The following is an 18,065-nucleotide window of genomic DNA, read 5'->3' as shown; positions in this document are numbered from 1 at the left end:
TCTTTGTAAGTCACCTTGATTTTGCACCTGTGTGTTTTGTCAGTTTCTTTATGAAAATATTTAGTGAACTCCATGACAGTAGTTAAAGCAAGGGGCTTGACTAAAAACACATGATTGCCCGGGCACGCCCTGAGCTCATGAAGTGAGTGCTACTGGAGCGAAATTGAAGCGGGCGAGAAGGATGATGCTCCAGCCTTTGGGAATCTCGCTCTGAGCTTCAGTCAAATTGGGCACTCCTCCACTCCACTCACATACTCTGCCCTTAACCTAACCTTAACCCTAACCTTAACCCCAAACCTCTAACCTTAACTCCTAACCTTAAACTTAACCCTAAACCTAACCCAAACCACAAACCTAACCCTTAAGCTTAAAATTGGATTTGAACAAATTCTGTCCTGACTTTTCAAAAATGTTCTTGTTTTCCTACCTTGTCAGGACATTTTGGTGACTTGTCCGGACATTCTGGTTCTGATAAGGTAGGAACATATGTACACACACATATGCACACACAGTGTATATTATATTTATATTTTTGTCAAAATATTTTAAATATCTTTTTCTTTTCTCTCCTACTCCACACATTTCAGAACATACAAATATACATCTCCTAGTCAAAATCACTGCCTTAACAAACAATAAAAACCAAAACAAATTCCACCTCCCCCATTTCAGTTTTAAGACATCACATTTAAAGACACACAATATAGAAAAAATAGTAATGGTAAGTTTTCCCTTGAAGAATGTTTGGAAGGAGTAGCTGCAGTTAGTTAGTTAGCCAGGTGGCTAAATGCTCTCCATTTGTGTGTCCGTTGCTAGACGCTAATCTCAGTCGCCACGGCAACACAGTCTCTCCCCCACCAACAAATCCAAGGCGGGGCTTTGTGCTGCAGCTTTACACTGCAACGTTATTTCACCACAAGAGCAGACGTGTAGTAGCTCCGTGTAGGAAAACAAAAAGGGTTCTGCAGCCTTAGTTTGCCCCCTCTAAACTGTTCCCCCTAACCACCACACCTCCCCTTACCCCCTCCTGCAAACGCCATTCTCTGATTGGAGCAGGGAAGGGCCTCGCTTCTCTATCTCTCTCTATCTCTTTCTCTCTCTCTCTTCATCTTAGGATTGCCATGATGATGATGGTGGGGGGGTGAGGCGAGGGGACTAGAGGGCGGACACCCTGACGATGTTGGCCTGGGAGTAGTCTGGGGAGGAGGCGGAGCCGTCGTCCTCGGGCCTGGTGACTGGCGGCATGGGCAGCGTGATGATGGCCGCCGTGATATAGGGTTGCTTGCAGTTCAGAGGCACCGTCTCCTCAAACTTAGCGTTTAGACTGGAGCGACTGGAGATAGAGAGAGAGAGAGGGGAGAGAGAGGGGAGAGAGAGGGGGGAGGGAAGGGAGGGCGGAGAAAATGCGGAGAATTGAGAAAATAGGGGATGACAAACAGGAAGGCAGGAAAGTACAGAAAACGATGGAGAAAATCAGTCAGACATAGAGAAGAAGAAGAAGAAGAGGAGGAGAGGTGAAAAAGACAGGGATAGAGAGAAAGAGAGGACGGCCAGCCAGAGAGAAAGTGGTCCAGTGTTCAGTAACACAGAGAGATAAGACAACTGTCCATTCCATGGCCAGGGTTCCCAGACCAGTCGGACCACACATACACCAGACACCATGCCACACAGACACCATGCCACACAGACACCATGCCACACAGACACCATGCCACCGCTGGACATAGCCAGCATAACAACACACTGACTCACCATGGGAAGAGACTGGCATAGTGTGTGTTTGTGTGTGTGTGTGTGCCCTGCTGCCATAGCAACCACTATGAATGCATATTTGTGTGTATATTATGTGATCTATGAATATGTATAAAGTAGATGTGTGTGTGTGCGCGTGTCTGTGTGTGTGTGTGTGTGTGTGTGTGTACCTGTTGTCGATCGGTCCTTCATTCTATTCGTGAATGTGTGTATGTGTGTGTATACAGTGTGTGTGTTTGTATAATGTTTAGTTTAGTTTAGTAGGATCCCCAGTAGATACTGCACATGCAGCAGCTACTCTTCCTGGGGTCCACATAAAACATACATCACCAAGTACAGAACAGTTCAAGACAAGAACATTAAATACAAATAAATAAATAAATACATACATCAAATAAATAATATGAAACCAAGAGTTTTAGATGGATTTAAGGCCAATTTTTTGTTAACTACCCATTCTGATACTGACTGTAAAGCCCTGCTAAGAGTCTCAGTGAGCTCACTCGTTGTAGGTGCGGATGTGTAGCGTGTGCAATCATCAGCTACTTTTAGCTTCTTGTAAAACAAGTGGGAAATCATTTGTGAAAATAGAGAAGATACTGTTCACGTGTGTGTACACTGCATGTATGTCTGTACCTGTTAGTGATGGGTCTCTCTCTGATGTGGATGGTGCTGAGCTCCTGGATGCTGTTCCTATGCCCTCCAGTCATGTTGGAGTTGGGCACGTTGAAGCTCTTCCTCTTGTTGCGTCGCGAGCAGCACGACAGCCCTTGGGAGGAGGAGCCAGAGGAGAGGGAAGGGGAGTGAGGCGGGTGCTTCGCCATGGAAACCTCCAGTAGGCTGGTCTCAAACGTTTGCTCATCCACAAACTCATGATTCTGAGGGAGAGGGGGAGGATGGAATTAGAGAGAGAGATAGAGAGACCACATGTTACTTTTGTGGACAAGGATCGAGCTAAAGCAAAAGTGCCAACTACGGCATCCATATTAGGAGTTTGGCCTGAAATCTGACGACTTCCTAATATGTATACCATACTCTACTCTTAATTAATGGCTTCTGCTTCTTCATGAACATAGATAGATAACAGCAGTGGATACATCTCCTATTCTCCACCACAGTCATTTCTAAAGCATTGTTCTTACCGTGGTCTTCTCCAGGCAGTGCAATAGGTGATTGTGGTGCGTATCGAACATGGGATTGGCCTTGCACACCAGCGCCTGGCCTGCTGCCTTTGATGCCTTTCGGGCACAAAAACAAAGATGGACACATATTAACACTTTAAACAGACTACAAAACATGTCCCTCCACGGGGTAGACAAGGGACCAACCAACCAGAGCAGGAGACAGAGAGGGGCGGAGCTAATGCTCTCACAACGTTATTGCAACCTTCTGCTGTGGCACAGGAACATTATGAGAACATTAGGGTCTGTCCATCTCCATTGATCTCCCCCTCCAAGCTCAATGTCCTCCCATGGTTTTTGATGAGTCACTCATTGGTTCAAACTCAGCCTTTGAACAACAACAAAAACATTTCAAGACGTCTGTTGTTGATGTGTATACTGGTAGGCCTACTTGTCCTGATGTTTGTGTCTGTCTTTCTGTTTTTCTGTTGGTCAGTGTTGACTCAAGCCTCATTTGACCCACGAGAGCCACCGTAGCCTTTCCATACCGGGCCGGATTCAATGAGACGCAGAGGAATGAACCAAGGAGAATGTCTATAAAATCCTGTTCTTCGGACATGTGGAATTTGGAACTCAGAACTTGGAACTTATGTGTGGGACACCGTCCTCCAATAAGCTTCACTGCGTCACTTTGACCCCGCCCCCGTGTGTGGCGTCAGTCGCTGGCTGATGACATGCATCTCATTCCTCCATGTGATGGTGATCCATGACGCGTTCTGATGATGTCATATCCATAGTCGTGCCAAAACGTGGGCAATCCAAAATGCATGTGAGAACAAAATAAACACATGGAAATGAAATAGCAGAAAAAGGAGAAGAAGATGAAGAAAATCAAGAGCAGAGAAGTAGAGATGAGGGTGGTTGCAGAGAGACCCTTTTCACCATTCGAAGGTGATGGGAGGCCGCTCTCTTCCCCCCACCCCCACCTTGGGACCAAGCCTCATGGATTGGGTGCACTGACACCGGTGAGGAGCGGAATATGAGCCGCAGCCATTCACCCCCAGTTCCATTAGTTGGCACCAGAGCCCCAGTGCAGTCTTGGTGGGGGTGAGAGAGAATAAGAGAAAGAGAGAGAGTGGGGGTGGTAAGTCGTGAATAGTGATGTTAGAGAGGTGGGACACCATGGAAGACGCAACAGATCTGAATGAGAGAGAGGGGAAGGGGGAACCCCCTTGCCACCCATCTCCCCATCGGGGTTTCGGCATGCACTAACCGGCATCTCACTGACCCCCCCAAAAAATAAAATAAATAGAAGAAAGTTTAAATAAGTAAACCACCACTCGGCGACGGTTGCGTATCCACGGTTACCTCGTTGCTTTTATACTGCAAATAAGCGTTAGTCCCTCCACTCTTCCTCGCAGCAATTCTACCAAGCTTGGTTTTCTGTTTGTGAACAAAACCACACGTGCATTTAGCCTGCCACTGAATGTGTGTGTGAGTGTGAGTGTGTGTGTGTGTGTGTGTGTGTGTGTGTGTGTGTGTGTGTGTGTGTGTGTGTGTGTGTGTGTGTGTGTGTGTGTGTGTGTGTGTGTGTGTGTGAATGAGTGTGGAACAGAGAGACCCATAGCTCTTGACAAACAATAAAGATGTCCCCCAATCATAGATGTAAATTCCAAGCCTGTAAATCCCACTATCTGACAGTGGCTAGATGTAAACCTTGTATTGCAGCTGTATTCATCCAAGGCCAATCTCTTTTATGGTGAATGTTGGTGAATAAAATAACTTGGTATCCACTATGCACAGACAGGCCCATGCATGCAGCAGCACAGCTAGAGGAACACACCGCGAGGTTCAGTAGCACACAAGCTATCCCTGTATTTCTGTCTAACATCCATGTTTCCATTTAAACCCCAGAGCTCAGTCATCATTCCTCCTAAATGGAATAACAGATTGTTGTTCTTGGGAGGGAGCTACTTACTGGATGCACAACAGGGGCTAAGTTATCTTCCTTCTCTCCCCCCCCCCCCTCTCTCATTCTCTCCTTCCCTCTCTCCCACCATTCTCTCTCTCTTGCTCCCTTTCTTCATCTCTGTCTGTCTGTCTGTCTGTCTGTCTGTCTGTCTGTCTGTCTGTCTGTCTGTCTGTCTGTCTGTCTGTCTGTCTGTCTGTCTGTCTGTCTGTCTGTCTGTCTGTCTGTCTGTCTCTCTCTCTCTCTCTCTCTCTCTCTCTCTCTGTCTCTCTCTCTCTGTCTCTCTCTCTGTCTGTCTGTCTCTCTCTCTAATGAAGTCTCCTGTGTGGATTTAGTGATCTAATTTAAAGTCCTACTCCAGTCTCCTTTTCACCTCATTTACTTAAGGGGACTGAAAAGATTTGACATGGGCCCTCAGATCCTCAAAAGGTTCTACAGCTGCACCATCGAGAGCATCCTGACTGGTTGCATCACTGCCTGGTATGGCAACTGCTCGGCCTCCGACCCCTCTTTTACGCTGCTGCTACTCTCTGTTTATAATCTATGCATAGTCACTTTAATTCTACCTACATATACATATTACCTCAATTACCTCAACTAACCAGTGCCCCTGCACATTGACTCTGTACCGGTACCCCCTGTATATAGCCTCGCTTGTTATTTTACTGCTGCTGTTTATTTATTAATTTAATTACTTTTATTTTATTTAAAAAAAATATGTACTTATCTCTTTTTTACTTAACACTTATTTCTTTTCTTTTCTTAAAACTTCTTAAATCATTGTTGGTTACGGGCTTGTAAGTAAGCATTTCACTGTTGTATTCGGCGCATGTGACAAATACAATTTGATTTGATTTGTAAAGGCACATCTCAATAAGTGGTCCGGGTAAGTCATGACACAAGTGTGTGTGTGTGTTGGGGGGGGGGCTTTCATCTTTTGTTCCTATTGCTCCTGTATTGTTCCTCAAGCAAGGGTGGAGGTCGATGACATCACAAAGTCATCATCAGACCTACTCCTTGAAGTTTGCAGTTGTGTCTAAAAGACACGAAACACATTTGTTTTTACCCTTTAGTGTGTGTATTTTACTGTATTCATACTTGGGATAAAGGGAAAGTAATAACATCACTGGAGGATGTCTTTAAGAGTGAGGGAGTAACCGGGAATGATCTTGTAATATGATGTGTGTGTATGTGTGTAGCCCACTCCTTCACACATAGAGACGTCTCTGTGTTGCTCTAATTATTGATGTGGAAGTCGGGGTGGTCCCGTATGGCCGGGGTGGTCCCGTATGGCCCATTACGGTTAACATACCAGAGGAAGCACACACACACACACACAGACACACACACATGACCATACACTATCCCACATACACACTGAGTTTGTACACACACACAAACACAGAAGCCTGGTAATCTTCCATATGGTCTCCACTACACTCTATGTGTGTCCTCCAACAACCCACTCTCTGCTGTTTCCATCTCTGTTGGAGTGTGTGTACAGTCTGTATGTGTGAATAGCAGCATGTTTGCGAGTTCCATTCCATTCTTAGACACACACAGCGAGAGTGATTTTTCCCCCTAGGATCACGCCGCCACCACATACAGCTCTGGTGGACCCTTCCAAGTCAGGGTTCATGACCTTTATGGCCCAGAACCTATGGTGTCACGGCAGGCGTGAGGGTGGGACATTGTTGGGTACCTTTTGGGCGCGTCTCTTGTCTGCCCGCTGGCTCTGGTGGTAAATGCGGCTGAAGTTGGACACGATGACGGGCACGGGCAGAGCGATGACCAACACACCGCTCAGGGAACAGACAGAACCAACGATCTTCCCTACAATGGTTTTAGGAACCATGTCTCCATATCTGTACAGAGAGAGAGAGAGAGAAATGGAGAGAGAGAGAGGTTAGGACTTAAGGGTGGGGGTTTTATGCACATCCAAAGTGATGACAGGAGCTGGACAATACATTTAAGTCATTTAGCAGACGCTCTTATCCAGAGCGACTTACAAATTGGAAAGTTCATACATATTCATCCTGGTCCCCCCGTGGGAATTGAACCCTGGTCCCCCCGTGGGAATTGAACCCACAACCCTGGCGTTGCAAGCGCCATGCTCTACCAACTGAGCCACACGGGACCACACAATAGTTATTCAATTAATAGAAAATAAGGGACTGTCTACGGGGGCAGCAACACTGTGAGCATACAGGACACATTTTCAATCAGAAAACCAACACACTTACTCAACATTGAGTGTGTCATTTTAGAGAACATTCAACCATTTCCTAGTAGGCCATTGTCTTGTCATGGTCATCTTTACCATAGATTAGAATTGGTAAACCCAGATAGAGTACACTATACAACCACTTGATGACACTAGAGAGCTATAGAGCACCCACCCCTGGCCTGCACATTATACATGATGGAAGATACAGTAAACATTAAATGTTATGATTATGGCTTATTTATGACTTATTGTATGTTTGCTGTAGTGCTGGGCTATAATGCATAGCCCCGTGGTAAATACTATCAGGAAATTTCAAAGAGGAAAACTTCTGAAAAGGAAGAACCCAATTCATTTCAAGGTCCAAAATAATACAGAAAACGCCAGGCGCAAACCTCTCTGGTGAATGGTCTCTTGGCCTAGTTTCTCTTTTGCTATATCATCTTCCCTTTCCCCTCCTCCCTCTTTCATTATCTCTTTCATTATTGGACACCTCCAAGTTCCCTCCTTTCCTTTTCATCCTCTCATTCACCTCCACGCACTGTATTCCCATCGTTAGACGCAGGGACGCCCGAGTGGGAACACATAGTACCGGAGTGTTTCTTTTGGAAGTGCCAGAATGTTCTTTAGAGCGAGCCTAATGACAGAGTAGCACAGTCACAAACCAACAGAGAGCCTCTAAACCATCTGTAGACTAGCAGGGAGAGAGTGTTTTTCTCCATCTTCCTCTTTCTCCCTCTTTCTTCCTCTTTCTCCCTCTTTCTTCCTCTTTCTTCCTATTTCTTCCTCTTTCTCACTCTTTCTCACTCTCTCTTTCTCTCTCTCTTCCTCTTTCTTCCTCTTTCTCCCTCTCTCTCTATTTCTCTCTCTCTTCCTCTTTCTTCCTCTTTCTCTCTCTCTCTATTTCTCTTTCTCTCTTCCTCTTTCTTCCTCTTTCTCCCTCTTTCTCTCTCTTTCTCCCTCTTTCTCTCTCTTTCTCTCCCTCTTTCTTCCTCTTTCTCCCTTTTTCTCCCTCTTTCTCCCTCTTTCTCTCTCTATTTCTCCCTCTTTCTTCCTCTTTCTCACTCTTTCTCCCTCTTTCTTCCTCTTTCTCTCTCTTTCTCCCTCTTTCTTCCTCTTTCTCTCTCTTTCTCCTTCTTTCTCTCTCTTTCTTCCTCTTTCTCCCTCTTTCTCCCTCTTTCTTCCTCTTTCTCACTCTTTCTCCCTCTTTCTTCCTCTTTCTCACTCTCTCTTTCTCTTTCTTCCTCTTTCTCTCTCTTTCTCTCCCTCTTTCTTCCTCTTTCTCCCCCTTTCTCTCTCTTTCTCCCTCTTTCTCTCTCTTTCTCCCTCTTTCTCTCTCTTTCTCTCTCTATTTCTCCCTCTTTCTTCCTTTCTCTCCCTCTTTCTCTCTTTTTATCTCTCTTTCTCCCTCTTTCTCTCTCTTTCTCTCTCTATTTCTCCCTCTTTCTTCCTCTTTCTTCCTCTTTCTTCCTCTTTCTCCCTGTTTCTCACCACAGAGCTGTTAGAATGTGCTTAGTCAGTGATTTTGGTGGTTTTGGCCTCTAGACACTGGCCTGCACTCACATGCTAACTAACTAACACGCAGACACACACGCACATACACGCAGACACACACGCACATACACGCAGACACACACGCACATACACGCAGACACACACACGCAGACACACACACACACACATACACGCAGACACACACACACACACATACACGCATACACGCAGACACACACACGCATACACGCAGACACACACACACATACATGCAGACACACACACACACACATGCAGACACACACACACACACACACACACACACACACACACACACACACACACACACACACACACACACACACACACACACACACACACACACACACACACACACACACACACACACACACACACACACACACACACACACTCCCCTGCATGGCCTCCAGAAGCCCTCTCTGTCAGTAAATGGGGTTTCAGTAGTCTCAGGGGTTTCAGTAAATCCCACCACTGTCTGTCTGCCCTCCGCTCAGTGAGTCAGCCCGCCGATTTACAACCACGGCAACCCCTGAAACCATGGCAACACACCCTCACAGCCGGGCCTGGAGATCTTCAACACACACAGAGATTCCTGTCTGATGAGTGATGTCATGGATATGAGTTTGAATATGAATTTGTATGAGCAGTATATGAGCTCAGAGTGTGGTTAGAGCCCTCCATTAGACATGAGTTTGAATGAGTCTAAGAATGAGTTAGAGTCCCACCTCCTTTAGGTATGAATTTGAATATGAGTATATAGTAGGACTACTCCCCCTTTAGATACAAGTTTGAGATTTAGATATGAGTTTTAAATATGAGTATGGTATGAGTTTTAAATATGAGTCTGGTGTGAGTTTTATATATGAGTCTGGTCGGAGTTTTAAATATGAGTTTTAAATATGAGTTAGAGTATGTGTATGGGTATGAGTTTTAAATATGAGTTAGAATATGAGTTTTAAATATGAGTATGGTATGAGTTTTAAATATGATTATGGTATGAGTTTTAGATATGAGTCTGGTATGAGTTTTAAATATGATTATGGTATGAGTTTTAAATATGATTATGGTATGAGTTTTAGATATGAGTCTGGTATGAGTTTTAAATATGATTATGGTATGAGTTTTAAATATGATTATGGTATGAGTTTTAGATATGAGTCTGGTATGAGTTTTAAATATGAGTATGGTATGAGTTTTAAATATGATTATGGTATGAGTTTTAGATATGAGTCTGGTATGAGTTTTAGATATGAGTCTGGTGTGAGTTTTAGATATGAGTCTGGTATGAGTTTTAAATATGAGTTTTAAATATGAGTTAGAGTATGTGTATGGGTATGAGTTTTAAATATGAGTTAGAATATGAGTTTTAAATATGAGTATGGTATGAGTTTTAGATATGAGGCTGGTATGAGTTTTAAATATGAGTATGGTATGAGTTTTAGATATGATTATGGTATGAGTTTTAAATATGAGTATGGTATGAGTTTTAGATATGATTATGGTATGAGTTTTAGATATGAGTCTGGTATGAGTTTTAAATATGAGTATGGTATGAGTTTTAAATATGATTATGGTATGAGTTTTAGATATGAGTCTGGTATGAGTTTTAGATATGAGTCTGGTGTGAGTTTTAGATATGAGTCTGGTATGAGTTTTAAATATGAGTTTTAAATATGAGTTTTAAATATGAGTTTTAAATATGAGTTAGAGTATGTGTATGGGTATGAGTTTTAAATATGAGTTAGAATATGAGTTTTAAATATGAGTATGGTATGAGTTTTAGATATGAGTCTGGTGTGAGTTTTAGATATGAGTCTGGTATGAGTTTCAGATATGAGTTTTAAATATGAGTTAGAGTATGTGTATGGGTATGAGTTTTTGATATAATTAAGGTTATGAGTTTTAGATATGAGCATGGATAGGAGTTAGTTTTAGATATGAGTATGAGTAATTAGGTATATGGGTATGAGTTTTAGATATGAGTTCTAGTACAAGTGTATGTCCTTGTGACTGTAATTGAATTCCTAAGAAGAGCTGCAGGGCTCATCTACCCAGCACATGAAAGACTGTACCATAATTACACACACACAAAGAAGTCAAATTCTCCCATTAAGTTACTGTAATTAACCATGAAGAGAGAGAGAAGAAGAGGGAGAGAGGGAAGAGGGTAAGGAAGAGAGAGAAGGAGGGGAATGGAGTGAGAGATAGAGAGAGAGAGGGAAAGGGGATACCTAGTTAGTTGCACAACTGAATGCATTCAACCGAAATGTGTCTCCCACACCCCTCTGAATCAGAGAGGGGGGGGGGGGGGGGGTGCTGCCTTGCTCAGGGGCAGAAGGGCAGATTTTTCCACCTTGCCAGCTCGGGGATTCGAACCAGCAACCTTTCGGTTACTGGCCCAACGCTAGAGAGGGAGAGCGAGATAGAGGGATGGAAAGAGAGGGGTATAGATAGAGAGAGGGGAGAGTGATGGAGATATATACGGTATATACACTACCATTCAAAAGGTTGGGGCCACTTAGAACTGTCCTTGTTTTTGAAATAAAAGTACATTTTTTGTCCATTAAAATAACATAAAATGCATCATAAATACAGTGTAGACATTGTTAATGTTGGAAATGACTATTGTAGCTGATTTTTTAAATGGAATATCTACATAGGCTTACAGAGGCCCATTATCAGAAACCATCACTCCTGTGTTCCAATGTCACGTTGTGTTAACTAATCCAATTTTATCATTTTAAGCCTAATTGATCATTAGAAAACCCTTTCGCAATTATGTTAGCACAGCTTAAAACTTTTGTTCTGATTAAAGAAGCAATAAAACTGGCCTTCTTTAGACTAGTTGAGTATCTGGAGCATCAGCATGTGGGTTTGATTACAGGCTCAAAATGGCCACAAACAAAGAACTTTCTTCTGAAACTCGTCAGTCTATTCTTGTTCTGAGAAATGAAGGCAATTCCATGCGAGAAATTGCCAAGAAACTGAAGATCTCGTACAACGCTGTGTGCTACTCCCTTCACAGAACAGCGCAAACTGGCTGTAACCAGAATAGAAAGAGGAATGGGAGGCCCCGGTGCACAACTGAGCAAGAGGACAAGTACATTAGAGTGTCTAGTTTGAGAAACAGACGCCTCACAAGTCCTCAACTGGCAGGTTCCTTAAATAGTACCCGCAAAACACGAGTCTCAACGTCAACAGTGAAGAGGCGACCCCGGGATGCTGGCCTTCTAGGCAGAGTTGCAATGAAAAAGCCATATCTCAGACTGGCCAATAAAAATAAAAGATTAACATGGTCAAAAGAACACAGACACTGGATAGAGGAACTCTGCCTAGAAGGGCCAGCATCCCGGAGTCGCCTCTTCACTGTTGACGTTGAGACTGGTGTTTTGCGGGTACTATTTAAGGAAGCTGCCAGTTGAGGACTTGTGAGGCATCTGTAAAACTGTAATATCTTATGCTTCACGGAGTCGTGGCTGAACGACGACACTATCAACATACAGCTGGCTGGTTATACGCTGCACCGGCAGGATAGAACAGCGGCGTCTGGTAAGACAATGGGCGGCAGACTGCGTATTTTTGTAAATAACAGCTAGTGCACGATATCTAAGGAAGTTTTGAGCTATTGCTCACCTCAGGTAGAGTATCTCATGATAAGCTGTAGACCACACTATCTACCTAGAGAGTTTTCACCTGTATTTTTTTGTAGCTGTTTACATACAGCAACATCTCAAGACATCAGTCCAAATGGACAATGACCCCAAGCATACTTCCAAAGTTGTGGCAAAATGGCTTAAGGACAACAAAGTCAAGGTATTGGAGTGGCCATCACAAAGCCCTGACCTCAATCCCATAGAAGATTTGTGGGCAGAATTGAAAAAGCATGTGCGAGCAAGGAGGCCTACAAACCTGACTCAGTTACACCAGCTCTGTCAGGAGGAATGGACCAAAATTCACCCAACTTATTGTGTGAAGCTTGTGGAAGGCTACCTGAAACGTTTGACCCAAGTTAAACAATTTAAAGGCAATGCTACCAAATACTAATTGAGCGTATGTAAACTTCTGACCCACTGGGAATATGATGAAAGTAATAAAAGCTGAAATAAATAATTCTCTCTACTATTATTCTGACATTTCACATTCTTAAAATAACGCGGTGATCCTAACTGACCTAAAACAGGGAATTTTTAATAGGATTAAATGTCAGGAATTGTGAAAAACTGAGTTTAAATGTATTTGGCTAAGGTGTATGTAAACTTCCGACTTCAACTGTATTACCTCAACTAACCAGTGCCCCGGCAGATTGACTCTACCGGTACCCTCTTGTATATATTCTCGCTATTGTTATTTCACTGCTGCTCTTTAATTATTTGTTACTTTTATTTCATATTCTTATCTGTACATTTGATTTGATTTGATTTACAACATTAACAATGTCTACACTGTATTTCTGATCAATTTGATGTTATTTTAGTGGACAAAAAAAAAGTGCTTTTCTTTCAAAAACAAGGACATTTCTAAGTGACCCCAAATTTTTGAACGGTAGTGTATATATATAGAGAGAGAAAGAGGGAGATAGAAAGAGAGAGAGACTGGAGGACAGAAGATAGAGGGAGGCATTAATACAGAAAGAGAGAACCGACAGTGTGGGTAATGTCTGTGTCTGTAACCTCCCACCCCAATGTCCCCCCTACCAAGGTGCCACAGTTGCCTTGGACAACCAGAACAGACCGCAGTAGCAGTGTCCTTCCCCTCACCCCTCCTCCATCTCTCTTCCTCATGTGTCTGTACTAAGGTAGCATCCCTCCTGTTCTCTGGCAGCTTGCCTTTATAAGGACCACTAGGATTTGTCCTATCCTTACCACACAATGTATTCTTTAGAGAGACCATTACCACTCCAGAACACTCCACAACATGTTCTTCATAAAGACATCCACCACTCCATAACACTACAAGAAGTACCGAGGGCATGGACATTATCAGAGCCAGACAAAGGCCCCTGCCTAAGGTCTAATATGGGCTAATTAGATTTGTATCCATTCTGAATGTGTATCAGCCGCCCACTCTGTGATAACATAGCTTTGTACATAATGAATGACTAATGCTTGATTACCTGCTTAAAATGAGTCCCCGCTTCTCTGCTTCTCTGCTCTAAGCTCAATGGATGAATCAGATATGTTCGATATTACAGTGCTGTGTGTGTGTGTGTGTGTGTGTGTGTGTGTGTGTGTGTGTGTGTGTGTGTGTGTGTGTGTGTGTGTGTGTGTGTGTGTGTGTGTGTGTGCTCTAATCTCTCCCCTCTCTCTGCTCTGTGTCTCTCGCTGCTCTCTGTCTCTTTCTGTTCTCTGTCTCTCTCTGTTCCCTGTCTCTCTCTGTTCTCTGTCTCTCTCCGTTCCCTGTCTCTCTCCGTTCCCTGTCTCTCTCCGTTCCCTGTCTCTCTCTGTTCCCTGTCTCTCTCTGCTCTCTGTCTCTCTCTGTTCCCTGTCTCTCGCTGCTCTCTGTCTCTCTCTGTTCCCTGTCTCTCTCTCTTCCCTGTCTCTCCCTGCTCTCTGTCTCTCTCTGTTCCCTGTCTCTCTCTGTTCCCTGTCTCTCTCTGTTCCCTGTCTCTCTCTGTTCCCTGTCTCTCTCTGTTCCCTGTCTCTCTCTGTTCCCTGTCTCTCTCTGTTCCCTGTCTCTCTCTCTTCCCTGTCTCTCTCTGCTCTCTGTCTCTTTCTGCCCGCCGCAATTCAATATGACAGTGTGCCAATTAACCCCGCGACCCTGGCAGTTTTAACAACAGCTCAGTGACAAGTAGACAGGCGGATGGGCGGACAGACGGCCACGCTAACACAGGGGCGACTGTTCAGCGCTGCCCTGCTCGCCACGCCAGAGAGGACAGGCTCTAGCCATTTACCGTTTTCAACCAACAAAAGCTGTTTACTGACTGAGAGGACAGAGGAGAGAGGATTAGATGAAAGGAGAAATGGACGGCAAGGGGGAGGTGAATGGGACTGGATGGGCTGTGTGCGTGGTGGTGCTTTAATGAGGTAAACACAAAGGAAAACACAGAAAGGTGACCCCACACTTTAGTGAAGGGCATTGTCACATTGCGTATGACTCAGAGAAGATAGAGGTAAAGTGTATGAAATTAGAAGAGGTGGACTAACGAGCACACACACACACACACACACACACACACACACACACACACACACACACACACACACACACACACACACACACACACACACACACACACACACACACACACACACACACACACACACACACACACACAGGCAAGGTCAAGAGTAATCTCCTTCCATTTTCCTGAGTGGCGGGTAGAGGGTGCAGCTCAAGGTTTTAGGGCGGTGACGAGGGAGATCGCTCAATGACACTAAGTTTGCCTGTCACCTTGACGACCGCACCCCCCATTACCCACCTATCAGGAGAGGAGACAGGTCATCAAAATATACCCAATAATGCCCCTGAGAGCTCTCTGAAATAAGACTAGACACAGGCTCCAAAGTTATCTCCCTGTCTCTATAAGGATGGAGTGAGAGAGAGAGAGAAAGAGAGAGAGGGAACAGTCGTAAGCAGAAGTCAAGGAGAGACAACGGCAAACACACTTCCTGCATAGACTATTCCTAGAGGTCTAACACCTACCACATCAACGCCTCCACAACACTACCCACCACTCTCATCCTATCCTCTCCCCAACCTCTCTCTTCGTCTCCTCTCGTCTCCCCAATCACTCTCTTCCCCTCTCCTCTCCACCCTGAAACAGTGGGTGATTTTGCTCTATTTTGTGTGAAAGACAAATCTAATCCTTCCACTGTTTCATGTTTGATGCTTTTATAGCTGTTATTATGTCTGACCAGTGCAGGACCTCTGACTCACACATTTTCAGCCCCATTTTCCCCCACTGATTGTCGTACAGTTAAGAGTTTATAGCCAGTTAATAGGAGTGGTGTTGGAGTGTTTGATGATGAAGCTGTATTGAGAGAGCGGGAGAGCGAGCTGAAATGGCCTTAACGATGATAGCCCGCTAACGATGATAGCCCGCTGACGATGATAGCCCTAACGATGATAGCCATATTCAAAGTATGGACAGTCAGAAAGAGTTCAGGCCCAGAAAAGTGACCGTTGCATTTAAATAATTACACTGAGATACACTGGCACTGTCCCTCTATCTCTCTTTTTCTCCCTCTCAGTCTTTCTCAGTCTTTCTCTTGTTTTTTTATTACATAAGTGGGGGATGGCCTTACTTAATACAACGGAGAAAGAAAAATGAAGAAAATGACTGCAAGAACCACTCACCCTGGAGTCAGATGTTAATAGTGGAGTGAGATCTGTGGCAGCCAGAGAGACTGTGTCGGCTTAACCCAGTGGTCAGGGAGAGAAGAAAATAGGGGTTCTTTTTAGGCTTTATTGGGCAACCAAGCTACCGCAAAATGGAGTTAAATTACTAGTTGAATTACATGTAGTGGAACTACTTCCCAACACTGAGTAAAACACAGGTAGGCGAACTAGGTTGACGAGTAAATAGGAAGCAGCAGAATGAAGAGACAGACAGACACACAACCTATGGACAGACAAGGAGACATGGCGGGTCCCTTGGCTATGCGGTATAGGGTAAAGTGCTGACCAGTATCTGTCAGTGTCACTACCCCTGTCACTGCCCCTACTCTCCTGTTTGTGCTGACAGAGGACACAGACACGCACACACCTGTCTCTGGAGACCTGGCCGGTCAATACAGTATGTGTGTGTGCGTGTCAGTGGGCGCGTGTGTGGTCAAACATGGAGATCTCCTTTAGATGTGTTCAGAAAGGAAACTCAGAGTCCTTGCCGATCTTAAAATCAACATAACCTTTCTCTCTGAACCAAAGACAGGGCTGGAAACGACTGTCGTATCAGTCCATGCAATTACCTGACAAAGAAGCACAAGAATCAAAGCCGGTGAGTAGAACGTAAGTCTTAGTCCACAGTGACAGCACAATGCCTGTTACTATTCGCTCAGTTAGAAGAACAAAGAATCAGTCCCGTGTTACACACACACACACACACACACACACACACACACACACACACACACACACACACACACACACACACACACACACACACACACACACACACACACACACACCCACACCCTGCCTTGGAGGTGCTAAAATGAACATGTCCATTCCCCTTCATTTGCTGCTCTATCAGACATGCTCTCTAGTACTGCAGTGTCTCTACGTAGTAACAGTGCTCTCCATATTATACAGAGATGATATTAGGCCTAGTCATTGCGTTTGGGAAGCTAGAAGGACTCGTAACACAGAGACATTACCTATGCAGCAGACAACATAAACCGTGAATCACCACGTATTATCCCATTAGAATCTGTGCAAATGCAATCTGGGCTGTGTCACACTGGAAACGTCTGTGTGTATCATATTCTATTGAATATGTGGTGCTGGTGCCATAGCCCTGTGTGGATGTTAGCAGGTGTGTACTGTGTAGTACATTGTGTTATGCACCGGCACGGTTGACTGCTTCTGCTGTAGTAATCTATACTGTTTCAGCACAACGGACAGCAATGTGAACAGCCCAGTGTCAGCACCATGGACAGCGCCTATCAGACACCTCGACAAAGAGAGGGAACTGGGAGGCAGAAAAGGAACACAGATGCTGAAGGGAAAAAGAAAAGAGGATTTCTAACAGATAGCTGATCAACATTGGTAGTGTGTGTGTGTGTGTGTGTGTGTGTGTGTGTGTGTGTGTGTGTGTGTGTGTGTGTGTGTGTGTGTGTGTGTGTGTGTGTGTGTGTGTGTGTGTGTGTGTGTGTGTATAACACGTGTGCCTCTCTGAGTGTCTTAGAAAGAGAAGTGAGTCATTCAGTGTATCCCATGTTTTTATCAGTAGGAGGCCTGTAGTGCTTGTCGTTGGATTAGCATAGCAGAGAGACGGTGATAGAGGGCCACTATAAAACATATTCGTCCCAAAAGGCACCTGATTCCTTATATAGTGCACTACGTTTGACAAGGAAATAGCATTGCACTAAGGTAATAGGGTGCCATTTGGGAAGTATATGTGGTGTAATGGCTCTGTATGGTTTAGGACTATGCTCAATGATAATAATCATTACTTGCTGACTCCATAATTCTCTGTTGGTGCTGCATGCCCCAAAGTGGTTTTATTTTGGTTGATTAGTTTCTCTTTAAGGGGGTTGTATACAGCAGAGAACTCAGAATGATGATTATGACAACATTGGGCCATACTGACCATCTCTGGTCATATACTGTAAGCATTAGAAAAGTATGCAGTGTGCACACACACACACACACACACACACACACACACACACACACACACACACACACACACACACCCACACACACACCCACACACACACACACACACACACACACACACACACACACACACACACACACACACACACACACACACACACACACACACACACACCCATTC

The 18,065-nt window shown here is 44.4% G+C and overlaps 1 protein-coding gene across 1 annotated transcript in view; it reads right to left on the bottom strand.

The window, feature by feature from the left end:
* Positions 1-1,155: 1,155 nt before the first annotated feature.
* The window catches only part of LOC120031822 (potassium voltage-gated channel subfamily D member 2-like), a 174,343-nt gene continuing 157,433 nt past the window's right edge, over positions 1,156-18,065 (bottom strand). The window contains exons 2-6 of the mRNA XM_038977642.1: positions 6,545-6,707; positions 4,236-4,316; positions 2,895-2,990; positions 2,389-2,630; positions 1,156-1,333 (exon numbers count right to left, since the gene is read on the bottom strand). Coding sequence (XP_038833570.1) covers positions 1,156-1,333; positions 2,389-2,630; positions 2,895-2,990; positions 4,236-4,316; positions 6,545-6,707 — 760 coding nt within the window. The remainder of the gene's footprint in view (positions 1,334-2,388; positions 2,631-2,894; positions 2,991-4,235; positions 4,317-6,544; positions 6,708-18,065) is intronic.

This window comes from Salvelinus namaycush, chromosome 38, assembly GCF_016432855.1.
Source record: "Salvelinus namaycush isolate Seneca chromosome 38, SaNama_1.0, whole genome shotgun sequence".
NCBI classification, from domain to species: domain Eukaryota; kingdom Metazoa; phylum Chordata; class Actinopteri; order Salmoniformes; family Salmonidae; genus Salvelinus; species Salvelinus namaycush.
Note: the sequence above shows the minus strand (reverse complement) of the source record. Positions and strands in the feature narration are given on the sequence as shown.